The 18,724-nt window shown below is 36.1% G+C and overlaps 1 protein-coding gene across 1 annotated transcript in view; it reads right to left on the reverse strand.

Annotated features, from left to right (window-relative positions):
* Nucleotides 1-5,034: 5,034 nt before the first annotated feature.
* The window catches only part of Kctd8 (potassium channel tetramerization domain containing 8), a 180,055-nt gene continuing 166,365 nt past the window's right edge, over nt 5,035-18,724 (reverse strand). Inside the window, exon 2 of the mRNA XM_013008978.1 lies at nt 5,035-6,406. Within this exon, the coding sequence (XP_012864432.1) occupies nt 5,946-6,406 (461 nt within the window). The 3' untranslated portion in view covers nt 5,035-5,945. The remainder of the gene's footprint in view (nt 6,407-18,724) is intronic.

An 18,724-nucleotide genomic window follows, 5' to 3' on the forward strand; every position in this document is an offset into this window, starting at 1 on the left:
GACATGCCAAAATGACTGCCAACCAAACTGGAACAAATTGTAAGCTATTTCAAAAATACTCTTTTGGGTAATTAGAGATTAGGAATATGATATCAATAAGTGGTATTTGGCCACAAACAATGTGAAATTGCCAGGCATGGTGGTGGTGCATGTCTATAATCCTAAATATACTATGCTAAAGGAATAGGAAACAAGATTGCAGTCTATAAACAGTTCTGAGCAAAATAATATAGCATTCAGTTTGAAAACATAAAGCAAAAAGAGCTGGAGGTATTGTACAAGTGGTAGAGCATTTGTCTGAGTTCAAATCCAATATCATGGAAAAAGATGAGAAATGACTTTAGAATTAGTGAGAAAATATACTTATCAAAGTCTGTTGATGAGACTGTTGCTTTAAGAGAAGTATTTTTTGGTCATTTGAACCTCTTCTCCTGAGATGTGTATGTTTAACTTCTTTCCCCATTTATTAATCAGTTATTGAATCTTGGGGGATTCCTTTTTTTGTAGTTTCTTGTATATTCTGCTTATTAGACTCTTGCCAAACATCTACCAATGACATTTTCCTATTCTATTCATGCTGTATTTTAGTTTGCTGACTATATCCTTCACTGTGTAGAAGCCAGATAGAAAAGGTTCAGATGATCAACAAACACATGGAGAAATGCCCCTCATACCTGGTCAGAGTGGAAATGAGAATCAAAACATGGAGACACCATCGAATGTGGTCAGAATAACCATGATCAAGAATATGAGTAATAGCAAATTTTGGTGAGGCTGCAGGGCAAAAAGAAATCTAATATACTCTTGGGAATGAAAATTAGTGCAAATACCATGGATGTTAGTAGGAGGTTCCTCAAAAAAGTAAAAATGGAATTAGTTTATGATCCATGATGCCACTCTCAGTCACTTATCTAAAGGACTGCAAATCAGGATACTTTCACACTAATCAGGGCACTTTCACATTAATGTCTGATGGACCACTATTCATAATAGCCAAGTTGTGGGAATAGCCTAGATGTCCTACAACTAATAAATGGATCAAGAAAATGTGATGTGATAAACATACACACATATGCTAGTGTGTTATATAAAACATATATAATATATAAAACATTATATAATGGTATTTTTATTCATCTGTCAGGAAGAGTAATATATTATTTGCAGAGAAGTAGATGAATCTAGAAACATTGTATTTTGTAAAGTCAGAGTCAGAGAGACAAAAACACTTGGCCATGTAAGTGTTGTTATATACAGTGAACTGACAAAAATACAGACTAGTTGGGGATAGATTTCCATGCTAAACTCCTTAGAACATTTAAAAGATAGCTTAACAAAAGGAAGCATGTCTTTTCTGAGGAGAATTGAGGTTTAGGAGAGTAGTTGGACAAATGTAGAGAGAAATAGTGAGCAAAAGTAGGCATAATACTCAAGGCACATATGTAAAAATGGAATAGTTTGGAGAGGTGATTGCGTGGTGCAATTGATATAAGTTGATATATTGAGTTGAAGCCTCTTTGGTCAACTGTTAGAAAAAGACATCTGTTTGCCACCTTTTTAATACCTATCATGTGTCAGATACTCTTTTTATTTAGTATCTGATTTCATGTTTTATTTAATGTGCTAAGAAGTATGTTTTTATAGAGTTTAAGGGTAGGGAGCTTGAATTTTAACACATAAGAATTCAGAAAAATATATTCAATTCTGTCAATTCTTGCTGTGACTAAAGTTTTTGAGAAGATACCCACTGAATGCAGATGTGAAATTCTTTCAAAATGATTTCTTACAGAATACCAACCTTTAAAAGTTACCTCAAATTGATCCCACATTTTACTGATTCTTTAAATTGTCAAGGTGATGTGCAGAGAGGTTAGTTACATAAGTAAGGTGATGAGTATATTTCTTGTCAAACTTGTTACCCCTTCCCTCAATATTCTCCTACTTTCCCTCTCCTCCAACTCCCCCAAGTTTTACAGATACTCTTTACTGATTATTTCTTCTTTCTAAAAGCAAATACCATAACATCTGTTGGAAATTTTTAATCTTAGTGGAAAAGACAGATAAACTTACCATCATTCAATGTTAAGTAACAAGATATCTGTGAATGAACATTAATAATTTTATCCTGAGTATTAAGAAATGCTTAGAGGTCTCTCTTTAAGTCTTTAGCCCACTTATTGATGGGGCAGTTGTTTCTTTGAGGATTCCTTTTTAGAGGATTTGATTCTTTTGAGTTCAAGGCATATTTTAGATATGAGACCTTCATCCGTTTTATGGCTAATGAAGGTGCTCTCCCAATCCGTGGACTTTCTATTAGCTATGTTCTTTGCCATGCAGAAGCTCTGCAGTTTCACGCAATCCTATTTGGCCAACCTTTCTTTGATATGTTGTGTTTCTGTGTCTCTATTAAGAAAATTTCAGCCTGTGCCAAGGAGCCCTAGAGTTTCTCCTATTCTTTCCTGTAATGTCTTCAGGGTATCATGAAGAAATGCTCAACTTCTCTGGTGATAACAACATTGAGATTCCACCTCACCCCAGTTAGAATGACTATAATCAAGAATGCTAATTAAAACAACAGATGCTGGAGGGGATATGGCCAAAAAGGAAGCCTACTACATTGTTGGTGGGAGTGTAAACTTGTTCAACCACTTTGGAAAGAAGTATGGAGGTACCTCAAAAGACTCCACATAGAGTTCCTCTATGACCGAGTGATCCCACTTCTGGGCATTTACCCAAATGATCACAAACAAGACCATACTAAAGCTACTAGCACAACTATATGTTTATTGCAGCATTATTTACCATAGCTAAGATATGGAACCAACCCAGATGCCCCTCAGTAGATGAATGGATCAAGAAAATGTTATATGGAATTCTATGCTTTCATAAGAAAAAATGACACTGCCTCATTTGTTAGGAAATGGAAAGACTTGAGAAAAACTATATTAAGTGAAGTAAGCCAGACCCAAAGAAATATAGGTCCCATGGTTTACCTCATTCGCAGTAATTAGTATACGTCAAGGATAATTTTATCAGATGAGCAGAAAAGGTCAAAAGTTATGGACATATGACCATATAAGATGATGCTAAGTGAAATGAATCCCAAGATATGGATACAAGAGGTCTTTCCTTGTATTTTTAATGTACTATGTGATTTCATGTTTCTTTTGTATGTTCTTCCCCCTATGGCATACCCACTGTTGTCACTGTACATGATTTTTATACTCTGCATCTTGTATATACATTTGTATCATTTGAGGAGGGGAAGGGGAATAACAAAACACTGAAACAAAGACACAGGATAACCCACTACAACAATGACACACAGAAGACAGTATATTGGGAATTAACTTCACAACTTTGTGGAGGAGGAGTAAGGGAAGTAGGGGAAGGAAGGGATAGTGGGAGAACAAGGGAAGGGGTAACAATGTTCAACAAGAAATGTAACCATTGCTTTACGCATGTAACTATAACCTCTCTGGTTCAGCATCATTACAATAAAATTACAAAAAGAAATGCTTAGGAGAGTAGATGCCATTTCTAATTGAAACATGTAGTATGAATAAAGTTCTACGACAATAATGGAGAAGTCTGTGCTGGGTATGACAGCAAATACCCATAAGCCTAGAACTTAGGAGGCTCAGACAGGAGGATCTTAAGTTCAGTCTCATTGTGGGCTACATGGTAAGACCTTATCTCAAAACAGAACAAAATAAACAAACAAAAGCCCCAAGAGACAAAAAAAAAGTGCTTTGGTGGTGTGGGTAGCTTATGTTTTAAACTCTGGGAAGAGTCAAAGCAAACAAACAGTAACTGGTATGCAGAGAATTTGCATCTAGATCTAGACCTAGAAAGAATGAGTTGGACAACATAGATTCCACGTACTCACAACTCCTTGCTGCTCTTTCCATGAAGAGGAAGAGCTTCTTTACATATTCCTTGAATTTGAGATGGCTGGCTTCGCCCAGAAGAACACAGGAAAAGTGATATGTGTGACCTTGAGGCCTTTTGCTCTGTAGTCCTTGAATTCTGTATTGTGTTTGGTAATGTTGGTTGCTCGACTCCATAAGTCCACCATCTCCCTCTTGCTCTCAAGCTCCATAAATACTAATAATTTTTTACTTCAACTGTTTCATTCAAATCTTCATGATATCATCCCTTTATTATATTAAGATTATATAATAAATGGTAGATGTGAAATTTGAAACTTAGGAACCTTACCACCAAAGTCAATCCACTCTCCAATGTTGTACCTCAATCAAACCAAGTTGGAAGTGCCAACTATCTATGATCAGCTGTAGAACATGAGAGTAACTATTTTCCCCAAATCTGACAGGAGATTCAGAGTAAATCATATACCTTAAACTGTTTTTAGTAGTCCATTGTAGATAATACCTTATAAAATGGCACTGTGGGAAAACCAAAATTATGCAAATGAACAGAGATTTGTTCAGACCTTGAGTTGGTAATGCTTATTTTCTATTATGCTGAAAGAAGTGGTACCACAAGTGCTATTCAACTTGCACTTTGTCTCACACAGGGGAAATTGAGTTCTAAAATTCTTGAGGGAATCTTATATCTCTCAGCATGTCCTTTAGCAAAATTGCATGATATTATGTATTTCACTCTGTGGAAATGATGAAGCAAAGATGTACAGAGTCTAATGAAAAAGTTTGTGTTCACACAATCAAGAATAAATCACTTTTTATAAAGGTTGGCCTTATAAAACTCTATTGATATTTCTGTCTCAGTGTGTAAGAGGTAACATGCCAATTGTTCTTCAAGAGGGTTTAAATGGGGTTTGTCAGCTAACATTCAAATAGTAATGTGTTTTCAGATGAGGAGGGCCTTTTTCTCCTGTGGGTTAAGGATATGTTCACCAACACCAAGGCTCTGCAGACATGATCCTATCTCCATTTGATCTGTGCTAAAACTAGCCAAGTCTGAACAGAGCACCCCTTAATATGGAGTCATAAAGGAAAACTGAAAAACATTTGAACACTTTAAAAGAAGAGTCAATAGAAACCAAACAATTCCAACACATTTTCCTTTTTTAATAAATACATAAATCTCTTTATCATTTTCCTCAATTATTTTGAGTAACATAATACTAGGATCTTTCAGAGCCTCATTTTACCAATTTTCACAGCCAGATGTAAAAGACTCATTTCACAGAAATAATCATGACTAGCATTGATAGGTGAATGTCGATGCCATAACACAAAAAGATAAGGCATATTTACACCATCTGGACAAACAGGAACACCATACACATATACATATCAAAGAAATCACAGCTTTGAACAAGAAAGTTCAATTTCAGTATCCTAGACACTTTACAGTTATAGGCTTTGCCTGAAACTTTTTTTTTTTTTTGCTTTTTTTTGGTAAATTTTCTTTCCAAGCAACAAACAAATCTTCTCTTATTTCTCATGACTTATTTGTAACATTGTGCTCATGCAAAAATAATATTGCTATTGCATTAACATTTAAACAGTTTTAGATTTAGTTTACGTTGATAACCTTCATCTACAATTTTACTTGATGTTGCTTCATTCGTACTGTCATTTTAGTTGAAGTGAATACGATGATTTTCTTTACTTTCTTTTTTTTTTTGATGAGTTACAAAATGACAAATGTGTCCAGTTGACCATAATCTCCAAATCAAGATTCTATGCTTCTTGATCATGCAGTTTCTTTTTGTTCTTTCAAAGTTGTTTGAATCCAATAGATATACCATCTTGAGACTACATTTATTGGTTTCGATTTTTTTTAAGATCCTGTTTCTACAAAACAGCAACAAAAATAAGAATGAAAAAAAATACCACCCCACATTCACTGTTCACAAAAAAGAGCAGCAAGATTCACACTGACCCTGGAGTCAGGTTAGTGACACCGTCGTAAACACTGAATGTCATTGAAACACGGGAGGAGTGTGACGGTTACTATAACCCATATTTCTGCAGCAGTTCAGATTGCCATTGCCGTTTGCGCTCCGGAAAATAATCCGGAATGTGGATTTTTTTGAAATCCTGAATACACTTTTTCATTTCTTCTTCCACACTGAGCTTCTCACAGACTTTCTTTTTGGAAAGATTTGTTTCCCGGGACTTGCTGATGAGGGTCTGAAAGAGTTCACTGTTTCTGCGCTTGTCTGGTGGGGGCATCCACTGCACAGGTGCCTTTTTGGATGGACGATCCAATGTCAAGGTGTTAGGCTGGTGAGCTGTGGCCTGCTGGGCACTGGGTGGATTGTCTTGAGGAGTGCTGGCCTCGGAGTGGCTGTCGCAGCTGGAGGTGGAGAGCTCATTACAGGAAGTGCCGCTTTCACTTCCTTTGTCTGTGACTTTATCATGCTTCCTGTCTTCATGTTCTTGTTTAGGTGACACTATTTTCTGAGGTGGTCCTACAAAGGAAAAAAAAGAAAAAGAATAATTTAGGAGGTCAAATTAAATAATATATTTGTTGTTCTAAGAATATTTACCGTTAAGAAAATCCCTACGTGCCCAGTTGTAAGGAATGACACATAATACTTCAGTGGGACTGAAATACAAAGCACATTGATCAATCATTTATGGCAATAACATTCAAGAGATATCTCCTTGAACATTTCTGTCATAGTAGATCATTAAAAAGCTTTCTGCTGAAAAGTAGATTTTTGTTATTTAGTACTCCCCGAAATTTGAAGAAAAGATACGTGCAAATATTTTGGTAGTCTTAATCAGACAGCTGATTTTTGTTTCAGCCACTGTACTACGTAGTTTCCTTTGTGTGTACATTTTGCCATCATAAAAGGGAAAAACACCATGGCTCTGTTTTACAAAGCGACAATCCTTGGACACAGAGGTGCCATAGCATCGTTTATGACCCAAGGGGGAGATGAGAAATCTTAGCATCTCTTAAGCTTGTTTCTTGATACTTTCCTTGGAGAGAATTATAGAAAGTGCTATAAGCTATATATAGGTCTAATATTATGGTGCTATAATGTAGTTGAAATATAGTAGCTTCTAAAATATGAGGCTTACCATTTGAGGTAAACTACCTAGGAGAACCATTTTCAGAAAGTGTTAGTTTGCAATGATAATCACTTCAACTACACCACTGCTATCTTTCCCAGAGGGAACACATTTTATTTTCTTGACACTACTATTGACATTCAGACCTCCATGTCATGAGCACTATCACATAACCAAATCTATAATAAAACTTTGATTGAATGGACCTCAACCATTCAGAGAGTTCAGGGCATGGTAAGGTTATTTCATTTTCTCATAGTAATTATATAAAGAAGTTACAAAAGTCAGAGTAGGAAGAAGGCATTAGTAATTTTTCTAAACACCTGCCCAGGAGGTTCTACTCTGCAGTTGAGGTAATACTTGGTTTAATTCAGAGACCTTGGCTGATTTATGCAATAACTTGGAAAGCTCCAGAATATTGATCACTGGAGTCAACCAGACCACCTGATTTAATGAAGCGACACACAGACATTGGGCCATTTAATGGTTATGGTGCTGTCAATGTATACCAATGCTACGAAGCAGCCCAGGTCTTGTATTCGTGCAATGAGCAAACAGCGTGGATAGCTTTCTCAGGAAAGTGAGAAGACAAACCAACAGGAAGACTTTACAAACAAACAACTACTGTGTATCTGACACTGTGGATTTCTATTACAAATGTATGGTATAAAGACAGAGGAAACAAGGCCAGGCACTAGGAAGCATGAATGTAGTCCCAGGGATTTGGAAGCCTGAGTCAGAAGGATCTCTCCTGGCTAAGAATTTGAGGTCACCCTTTGGCAAAAATATTCAGTGGTGCAAAATGACGATTTCAAAATGTTTGAAAGCCTTTTGTAATCTCATCTTGATTGCTATCAATAAAATATGTCTTTTAGTAACAGACATCTTTGGAGGGAACCACTTAACATAAATGTCCCGATGAAAGGGATTGTCTGAAACAATAATTCAAATGTCCTTTGTTGGCAATGTAGTAATAATAGAAAAGAAAAGATGCTTGTGGCTTAGCATGAACCTGTATTAATAAATCTTGGAAGTGTTTGTAATTATAGTCCTTTTTAAAACCATTAAAACTATTTAAAACCATAAAGTCATTTTAGGTTCATTTTCCTTCTGGTTTCTGGTTAGATTTAGTCAAAGATTTAGGAAGATCACCAAGGCAACTCCCTCAGTCCCTTCCCACTGGAGGATGACTGGGATCTGGCTCTAGTGCTATGCTGAAAGGAAGCTCACTCAGTCTTCTTTTTCCCTTTCTCTTTCCCTGCCTTAGCATCTCTCTCTCCCTTGTAGGTGCTCTCCTGTAGGCGGCAAGATAATTATCTCTGAGGATGTATCCACGCATTATTAAACTCTCTCAAATTACCTAATTGTGTGTGCCTTCTCTTTCTCCCTGGTTTCTTGACTGACACACTTCACACTGGCCATCAACTACCCTCTCTAGAAGGACCTGTTTATGGTGGCAATGATGCTGAACAAAAGTCATACTTACCTGGATTAGAATTCTTTCTGTCTAGTAACTACTATCTCATACTCCCAAGAATGATAGTGAATTCCTTTAGGCCTTCATTTGCTCATCCCCAAATAGTTATACCATCTCCCGCCACAGCCAAAATAACCAGGGTTAATTTGAGACTAGATAAGTTAGTTAAGAAAAGACCCAGCATACTTATTCTCCATAAAGAAATTCTACTCAGGTACATCAGTGATTCTTGCCTATTACTAGAGACTTTTTGCACTGTTGTGTGTGTTTATAGGGAGGTGAGAGTGGTGGAGACATAGCATCTGCTTATCTAACGTTTTTATGGATAAATGTGATTCCAAGGAAGCATGAAACTCATCTTTCTAATGCAATACAGAAGGCTAATAAATGTTTCCCTCTTCCTGACAATCTTCCACATTGCCTTAGCTGAAAGTCTCTATCAGAGTGCAGGATTTTTACTCCCAATAGTGACTAAAGGATTAAGCCACAAATACCTGAGCAAATGAATTTGAATTGGAGATAAATGAGCAATGAGAAAAATCATTTCCTGAGAACAGGCAGGGGACTGTGTACTAGATAGAAATACCCAGGCAGAAAACTAAAAACATCAAGATGGAGGATGCCACAGAAAGGGAATAATAGATACCAGGGAAGCAAATGCTTCATCCTATTCTATTTACTGAGAGAATTTTATTGGTGGTACCATATAGGTAGTCCACTACTTAATCATTCCCCTATCCCCTTCTTGCTTTATTTGTTTTTCAAATAGTCGGGTATTGGCCTTAGACCCCAATCCTCCTACGTATACCTCCCATAGAACTGGGATCACAGCCATACACTAAGATAACCAGTTCGTTTGTCATGCTCTTTGTTTGTTGGGGTGATGTCTAAGAAACTGGCTGGCCTTTAAAAACTATCTTATCCACTTCCTGAATCGCGAGAATTACAAGGTAGCATGTATGAGAAGAGAAAAAATTTCTTAATGACATTAGCCAAGGATGATACAAAGTTTCATAAAGTTTGTGTGCTAGCTAAATAAATTGTTAAATGCCCAATGACATTGTAAAAATTTCCCAACAGATACTAGACAATAAAACAGAATAGTACATATGTGGGAGGGAAGGTAATTACTCTCACTGTAAGATGTGAACTCAAGGAACACCCCTTTGAAGAAGGCATTGTTGAGATCACTCAAACATTCTGCACTGGGTACCTGCCATGTCCCAGACATGGTGCTAGGATCAGGAGGAACACTGAGATAGGAAAGATGAGCTCTTTGTTAGGATGGATTTCAAAAGGCTACTCAAACACCACATAGGTAATGATTCAAAAATGAAAACATAGAGAACAACATTGGAGATGTGTCCAAGGATCTCTGTATATTTCAGACAAGATAAGACAAGCTTCATATTGGCTTTGTTTCTTTTGATTTTATCTCCATGATTTTATCACTTATTTTTAATCAGCTATATTCTCTTCTCACTTGCAATGAGAAATACGATGGGTCAGGGCCTGGTCAGAAATACAGTCTTCTTTGTGGTATTAAAACTTTGTAAGACACTTTTATAAAAGAATATTTCTCTAGAGATTAAGGTCAACGAAAAAAAGATGTCTGGATCTGAATTTAAAATGACTTTAATAACTTTTTTTGTTTTGTTTTGTTTTTTTTTTTTTGGTCGGTCGTGGGACTTGAACTCTGGGCCTGGGCGCTGTCCCTCAGCTCTTCAGCTCAAGGCAAGCGCTCTACCACTTGAGCTACAGCGCCACTTCCGGTTTTCTGGTGGTTTATTGGAGATAGGAGTCTCACGGTCTCTCCTGCCCGGGCTGGCTTTGAACCGCGATCCTCAGATCTCAGCCTCCTGAGTAGCTAGGATTACAGGCGTGAGCCACCAGCGCCCAGCATAAAATGACTTTAATAACTTTTTAAAACTATAGTAGTTATACATATCAATGCTACTCTCTCTTATATATCTGTATCTATCTACCTATATCTATATTTATATCTATATCTATCTATGTATCTAAATATATGTGTTTTACTGACAGTAATATGTTTTTCGTGGGCAATGAGGACCCTCCTCCCAATCAAAGTGAATAGGTACAGATGTTCATATTATGTTTCAAAGGAAGATGTTTAATTTTCCTTTGTGATACCTTTGAATGTACAGACTAATGGGTAGTTCTTTGCATAAACTATTAGAAATAAATGGCTGTCTCCTTTCAATTTATGCCAGCATTTTAAAATTAAAGACATTGAAAAAAAACCTTCTATTTATGCCAACACTTTAAAAAGGTTTCTATTTAAGAACATTATTATTAACATAGTAAATTTAAACTGGGACTAACACAGTTAACGGATGTATGTGGTTTCATGTCCTAGCAGAGAGAAAAGTAAATTTAGAGGGAACAATGATTTGCCTAAGTCACCTTGATTTTGTCTAGAGGCTTGTCATTGGAGGCATTAGGCATCACTCTGTTCCGTGGTCCAAAATCAAGTGCAATGCCTTTAGTACCAAAGGGATAATAATTTAAATATCACTACATCTTGTGTATATGTAATAGCATGACTATTAGAAGTTCTGTTACTCCTCCACTAACACAAACATTGAACATATACCTGAATTATCTTTTTAAAAGCTTTGTGCCCCCTGTGAAGTAGAACATTAAACATATTTGGTTTGTGAAGGAAAATGTGGCTGGGGATGTCGTTCAAGTAGTGGAGCACCTAACTATCATTCCAACTCTTTCTCCTCCTCTTTTTTCCTCCTCTTCTTCCTCTTCTGCTCCTTCTATACTAACAATAGTAGCAACAATAAAAGCAAACTTTACATTCAGTAAAATAAAAATGGAAAATGCTACTGTGGACCTAACTTGTAAAGCTCAGCAAAATAAGGCTTTAGATTAATTCCATTGGACTTCATTGCACTGAAATAAAAAGGAAAAAAAGAAGGCTTTCCCCAGTCATGTGGTTAGATGGTGTGAGATAGAAACTAAATGTCAATACATCTTCCTTTAAAAAGGTCATATCGTTATTGGGTGGCTCTGAAAGTGGGCATGTGTAATAAGAGTACAACTGATTTGTTCTTTTAATACAGAGGTGTTTCCAAATAAAGTTTAAATACAGCTACATACTTGAAAAATATTTTAGTTTCCTCTTTTTATCTGTCTTGTGATGATAAAAAAGAGTAGGTATGTAAAATTTGTCTGTAACAAATTCCCAGAAGGGCAATTACCCTTTAATGGTACTAAACTCAATGGTGTGTGAATAGTTACATGGTACTTGAGCAGAATGGACAAATCCATCTTAGGTATTAGCATCCTGTGCTCCCTATGCTTCTAAGTATTAAGCAACTGAGTCAAAAAAGAAAGAAAAACATCCAATCAATTCCACAAACATTTGTTCAGCATGACTGATATAGGAGGGTATAACATTAGTTACAAGCATCAGTTACATGTGTCACTCAAGTCACATGTGATACACACACACACACACACACACACACACACACACACAGAGCCACAATCCCTGATTTTTGGAATTAGTCTAGACTCGTCAGGTGGCCAAGTATATAACTGGATGTAATTCAAGTTTAAACAGAACACACAGTAGAAAGAAAGGGATTAAAAATGTGACAGAAGTGAGTTATGGGCCAGTTGTCCTTTAGAACTCATCAATGAAATTCCTGTGCTAATCTGATACACGGAGATTACATCAGGAATATATTCATCTAAGGTTTTTCTTTGTTATTGTTTTTCTTAATGTACTATCTGAAGTTATTTCATTTTCCTTTCGTTTTTTTTCCTTTTTTATTCTCCTATGGTTTATCTCTTGTCACTCTATTTGATTTTGGTATCGTCTGTATTGTATATACATTTATCTGAATTAGGAAAAGGAAGGGGAACAACAAAATGGTGAGACAAAGGACAAAGGGTGAACCAATGCAACAGTGGTACTCATAAGACAACATATTGGAAATGAATTTTACAACTTGGGGGTGGGCATTGGGGGAGAGGGAATGTGGGAGAAAAACAAGGGAGGGGGTAACAATGCTTGACAAGAAATGCACTCACTACTGTATATGAACGTAACTGTAACCCCTCTGTACATCACCTTGACAATAAAGTTAAATCTAAAAAAGGCTGCTTGGATGAATAAAATTTATTTATCTGTGAAAAGCATTGCATTCTTTCATGCTTCCCACAGTTTTTGTTAGTATTACTTGACCACTTTATAGGTAGAGGGGACATTTTTAAAATGGAATTGTGAAGGAAACCTGATGTGGTATTCCTGTTTGCATCTTGACATGAACCTTACTGGCATACCAGTCTAATTATCCTTATACTAGTTAAATAAATAAATAAATAAATGACTTGGAGTTGTTTATTTAGAGTATGTCTCCTAGTCCTAAACTATAAGTTCTTCGAAGACAGAAACCTTGCCTTTCTATCCTAACCTTGAACAGACTGGATGGTTAACCGATTTAACAAACTGATCTTCACTTCTCTGAGTTTCTGTAGCATCTAGATACTTTAGTATGGATTTGATATTTCATAATCATCATTTTGTATGTCAGGTATTATTTTTTTCCTGATCATAGATGGAGTGGGCCATTAGTTAGATTTATAACACTGTAACCAAATAAGCAACTATGAGGAAGAGAGGATCGTTTTAGTTCACAGCCTCAGAAGTTTCCCTCCAAGATCAGCTGGCTCTATTGCTTTTGGAGGTATGGTGAGAAAGAGCATCATGACGGGAAGAGTATGGTCGAACAAGCCCAGTCATTCAATGGTGTCCAGGAAGCAAAGACAGAGTCAGGAAGATACCAGCATCCCAATATTGCTTACACCCCCATATGCCCAATGACCTAAGTTTTCCCCACTTGAACCCACCTCTTCAAGATTCTACCACCTCCCAATAGTAACACAGATTGGCGACCCACTCTTAAGCCTAGACATTTTAATAGACATTTAAGATCTAAATCATAAGCAATAGTTAAGAATCTACCTGCTAGATGACATTGACTAAAAAAATATACTTTTTTGCTGATGTACCTAACTTAGAACCATTCTGTATATCACCTTGGTTATAACAACAATAAAAAAACCCTGTTATCCACACAGTAAGTTGCGTAATAAGTCTGTTGTTCTATCCGCCCAAAAATATAATTTCCTTGAAGGCAATGTTTTTGTAACAACTGTGTAGTTCAAAAGAATGATTGTTTTATCATGGAAGTCATAATAATAAAATGAAAAAGCACAAGTAATGCAGTAATGGAAAAAATGTGTGAGAAAATACATGTGCTTCAGGAGAGCTGTAATAGAGGGGCTTTTCAAAGGTAATTTTATTGTCCTCCCCCAAAGATTCAAAGCTGGTTAGAGATGTTGCTGTCAGTTTGAAGCCTTTCATTTTCACATTTGGAGGTGATTTCTTTTTTTGTCCTTGTGGCTGCTCTTCTAATGACAGTTTGTTTGAATCTATCTTAACATGTGGAAGCTATTTTGTTGAAAGTAATTCTTATTTCTATATTCATTTCATCCTATATTCCTAGATTTTGCCTCTTTTATACATAGGACTCTCTCTTTCTCTCTCTCTCTCTCATACACACACACACACACACACACACACACACACACACACTGCAATAGGACAAAAATTATTTTCTTGTTGTATTTCCTATGGTGATGCCCATAGAAAGTTAGTAACTTCATTAAGATGCTTTAAATGAAATTAGTAATTTCTACAAAACAGTATCTAAGCACCTAGAGATTGACTGTCAAAGAAATTACTTTTCTGTTTTATTTTATTTTTAACTAAAAATGATAAACTCAGGTATAATTAAGCTGACATGGCTCAAGGAAGACAAAAAAAATCAAAGCAAACCTAAGAAACAATTTAGCAGGATAAAACTTGATTGACTTTCAAAGAAATTACTTTTCTGCTTTCTTTTTAACTAAAAATGATAAACTCGAGTATAATTAAGCTGAAATTACTTAAGGAAGACAAAAAACATCAAAGCAAAACTAATATACAATGGAGTAGGACAAACCTTTAATAGTGACCTATAAGAAAGACTTCAAGGTTTGGGGATTGTGGGAAAATTCCTACATTGATATCCTAGAGACTCCATCTCCAAAATAGCCAACAAAAACAGTTGGAAGTATGGCTCAAGTAGTACAGCAAAAGCCAAGTAAAGCTGAAAGTGAGAGACTGGGAAAAAACCCATGGGATTCATACCTCAATCCCCCCCACACACACATACAAAATGATCGCATTTTATCTGTAGTATCTAGGATTCTGCACTATATTCATCTTTTTGTGCTTAAAATAAATGAAAATAAGGCATTAAGGTCTACAGGCTCCACTGGAATTAAGACTCAGAAAGAATCCTCTACTTATCCTAAATGCACCTGCATCTTCATTCCTTTTTATTGATGTTGTCAGAGATTTTTCACATGCTAAGTAGCCACTTTCAGATGACTTCCTTTTTCACAGGTACATAGTATATGAGGCAGATGATTTATCTGTTTGCCAAATCTCTGAAAAAAGCCATGTTTGCTTGTTCCACATTTATAAAACTTGGATCATAACACCTACAAAGTGCTGGGCAAGGATTAATGAGATGTTATTACTACAATTTATCTGATAGCTGTGGGAGGGGAAAAAGGCTGTTCTGTAAATGCACTTTGGATGTATCCTTATGATATAGTACATAGAACAAATTTATATAAACATAAAACCTCGCTGGTTACAAATTATGATTGTGATAACGTATTATTCAACTACCTTAGGTCTGAGAACATAGTAACAAAAGTGAAGGTACAGTTTGTGAGGAGGCAGGAAAATAAAGACAACAACAATAAAACAACAACAACAACAAAACCTGGCAGACACTGGGATTCTAAGAACAGAAGCAATTGCTGGCAGAAAGCCGAGTTCTGGAGATTTTTATTTGCTGAATTGCTTCAGATCATGAGTGCCTGCCTGCCAATAAATGTTTTCAAGTATATCCAATAATGTTCAGTGAGATGCTACCATACCATTTAATAGGAGTGTCGCCTCTCTTCACTTTAAGATTTATAAATGTTTAAGTGGCGCTGTGGCTCAAGTGGTAGAGCGCTTGCCTTGAATTGAAGAGCTCAGGACAGTGCCCAGGCCCAGAGGTCAAGCCCCATGACCAATAAAACTAAAAACTCTTTTCCTAAGATTTATAAATGTGCCTCTTGTGGAGGTAGCTTGGGCTGATTCACCACAATGAATGGGAAATGGAACCCTAGATGTGCATTGTGGAATTTAATTTCACTCTGTGACACAATGAAAAGTGTACCACCTGTGGAAAATGGCAAATCTATGAGAGGTGAAGTTCTACCCACTAGGTAGATGTTTAAATGTCATTTTCTTACTCTGCTTGTGAAGGATTGAACATTTGAAGTATCTATGCTAGGGTGGCTTTTTGTCAGAAGAGTAGGCTTTAAAGTGGCCTCAGAAGAGAGGAGTCCAAATCTGGAATTTATAAATGTTACTTTATATGATAAAAAGCCTTTGCAGATAGGATTAAGGACTTGGAGAGGATGTTTGAGTGATGTGGGCATTAAAAGGATAATCAGTGTGTTATTGAGCAAAATATATGAAAGTAATGATTCTGTGATTTTATAAACAATTTAAAGAACCCAAAGATTTAATGTTAGTTCAACAGTATTATGTGTTCCAGTCTGTTGTGGCCTGTATGGGTATCATCATCATCATCATCATCATCCATCATTATTATCAGTGTACTACCTTTATATCTATTCCTGTGTTCTGGGGAAAGCTATCTGATTTAAGACATAGGATTGTTGGTAAGCAAATGAAGTCATTATATTCAATGTCCTCCTTGTAAATATTGAACTACAGAACTTGAAGGTAGAAATGGGAGGGAGAAAATGATGTAAGGAGTGACACTAACCAAACTGCATCATAGTCATAGCCCTACTTATGGAATTGTAACTTCTATACAGCTACTTAATAATTTTTAAAGAAGAAATAAAATTACAAGGTAAATACAAAGATGCAAACACATACACACACTGGATATGAATTTTATCATATTAGTATGGCTGTTATAGAAGTCATTATGCTTTGGAGTAAAAGTAATGTCTTACACTATCTGATAGCAACATACTACATTATGCTATCTTTTTTTGAAAAGCCAATAAATATGAGAGATAATGATCTGAGATATACAGACTTACCAATGAGGTATAGACAATTCCATTCGTCAATGCTGGAGATAAAAATGACAGCCTAATGCATGCTAGACAAGTGTTCTATTACTGACTTACACCTTAGCTTAGGGCAATATATTACTAAGGAAGTCATAGGTTGTAGTAATAGGCAACTCTCAGTGATCACTTGCTATGGAGTAGGCACTACACTTTCTGAATTACACCCAGCATCTTTCACATCTCACCATAATCCAAAAGAGCAGGTTACCCATTAAGCCTATTTTCTGCATGAGGACACTGTGGCTTAGAGATTTTGAAACTTGACAGGTCACATTTGGTCACTGATAGAGATAGTATGCACACTTAGATTTCTCTTCAAACTTAAACTCTGATAAACTACCTCCAAAGTCCTGTAATCCTAAACCAAATTAGCATTATTCATAAATTTCACACCCAGATAGCATTAAACTATGAGGTGTATCTGAAAATTTGGAGATAAAATTGCTTAGTTTTACCCGAATATTAGCATCCATTTAGGTCATCTGCGACACCATACTATTTAATAACACACCTAGCTATCTTGACAAAAATAAATTTGAAAGGTAATACATATGAAAATGATAAAAGGCTACTTTATGTTAATTAGATGTGCTCAGGTTTAAAATGAAACTATGTTTAAAGGAAAATTATACTTTTACGATATGAATCCTAGTACTAATTTATAGCAAATTTGGAAAAACAGAAGTACTGTGAGAGAAACTGCACAAAATATCAGGGAATTACATTTTAACTTGTTGTTTGTCAGGTCTCAATTTCCAAAATCTCAGAGTTACATTGTACAGTAAGGCAGCTCTAAGGCTTACTGTTTCAGTGCCCCTCTTGATCAAGAAAGGGACTGACACAAGGCTGGAAATTTCTGCTACGAGTTTCCAGTACTTAATTAAATAATTAGCAGATTTTGTCAGCCTTGCGCTGCTTTGAACTTTTTGTGTCAATTCATAATACACTTTAGTCTAAACCTAGTGTTTCAATTGAAACAGAAACATCAATTGTCTTGCCTGCATTAAAGCCTTATAAATTAAAAGCAGGAGACTGTAAAATGATGCTCATGAAACCATTACAAGATTAAGAGTATACTGTTAAAATCTTCTATGTAGGTTCACTGACAATAGTTATATCAAGGGAGAAGGGCCACTGGTCGTAGTACTTTTTTGGAAAATTGTATTTAATGACTAGAAGAATGAATGATTATTAAAGCCTCAAGAGACAGATTTTGCTCAGTAAGATTATCAACATCTCAAAGGAGGGGGGGTAACAATGCTTGACAGGAAATGTGCTCATTACCTTACTCATGTAACTGTACCTCCGCTGTACAGTATCTTTACAGTAAAAACAAAAAAATAATATGATCAATAGGAGATTATGCTCTTGGTGTGACAGACATTGAATAATATTTCATGAAATGCTTAAGAAACAGTTTTTTTGGGGGTCCGGTTGTGGGGCCTGAACTCTGGACCTGGGCGATGTCCCTCAGCTCTTCAGCTCAAGGCTGGTGCTCTTCCACTTGAGCCACAGCGCCACTTCCAGCTTTTTTCTTTTTGGTTATGTGGTACTGAGGAATCGAACCCAGGGCCTCATGCATGCAAGGCAAGTGATCTACCACCAAGCCACCTTCCCAGCCCCAGAACATTCTGTTTTGACTTACTGTAGTTTAATGAAAGTATTAAGCGATGCCCACTCTACACAATTTACAAACACTACCTAATAGTTGAGTGTTCCATTTGAGTAAAGATTTCAAACAGAGGCATCTTTCAGAATGAAAATATCCACTATAAAGAACTAGAGTCATAATTATTCATTGTCTAGGAAACACAATACAGTTATTAATTAATTGGACATTATGGCCTATGATAAATTGATTTTACTTCAATTGTGACTATATATTGGCATTACAGAAGAAAAATATCTGAATTATTAACTAAGGCACATCATCTTTTCCTTTAATTGACAACTATTGTATCTAAAACTT

The sequence above is a fragment of the Dipodomys ordii genome, unplaced genomic scaffold (genome assembly GCF_000151885.1).
Source record: "Dipodomys ordii isolate 6190 unplaced genomic scaffold, Dord_2.0 Scaffold8, whole genome shotgun sequence".
NCBI classification, from domain to species: Eukaryota; Metazoa; Chordata; class Mammalia; order Rodentia; family Heteromyidae; genus Dipodomys; species Dipodomys ordii.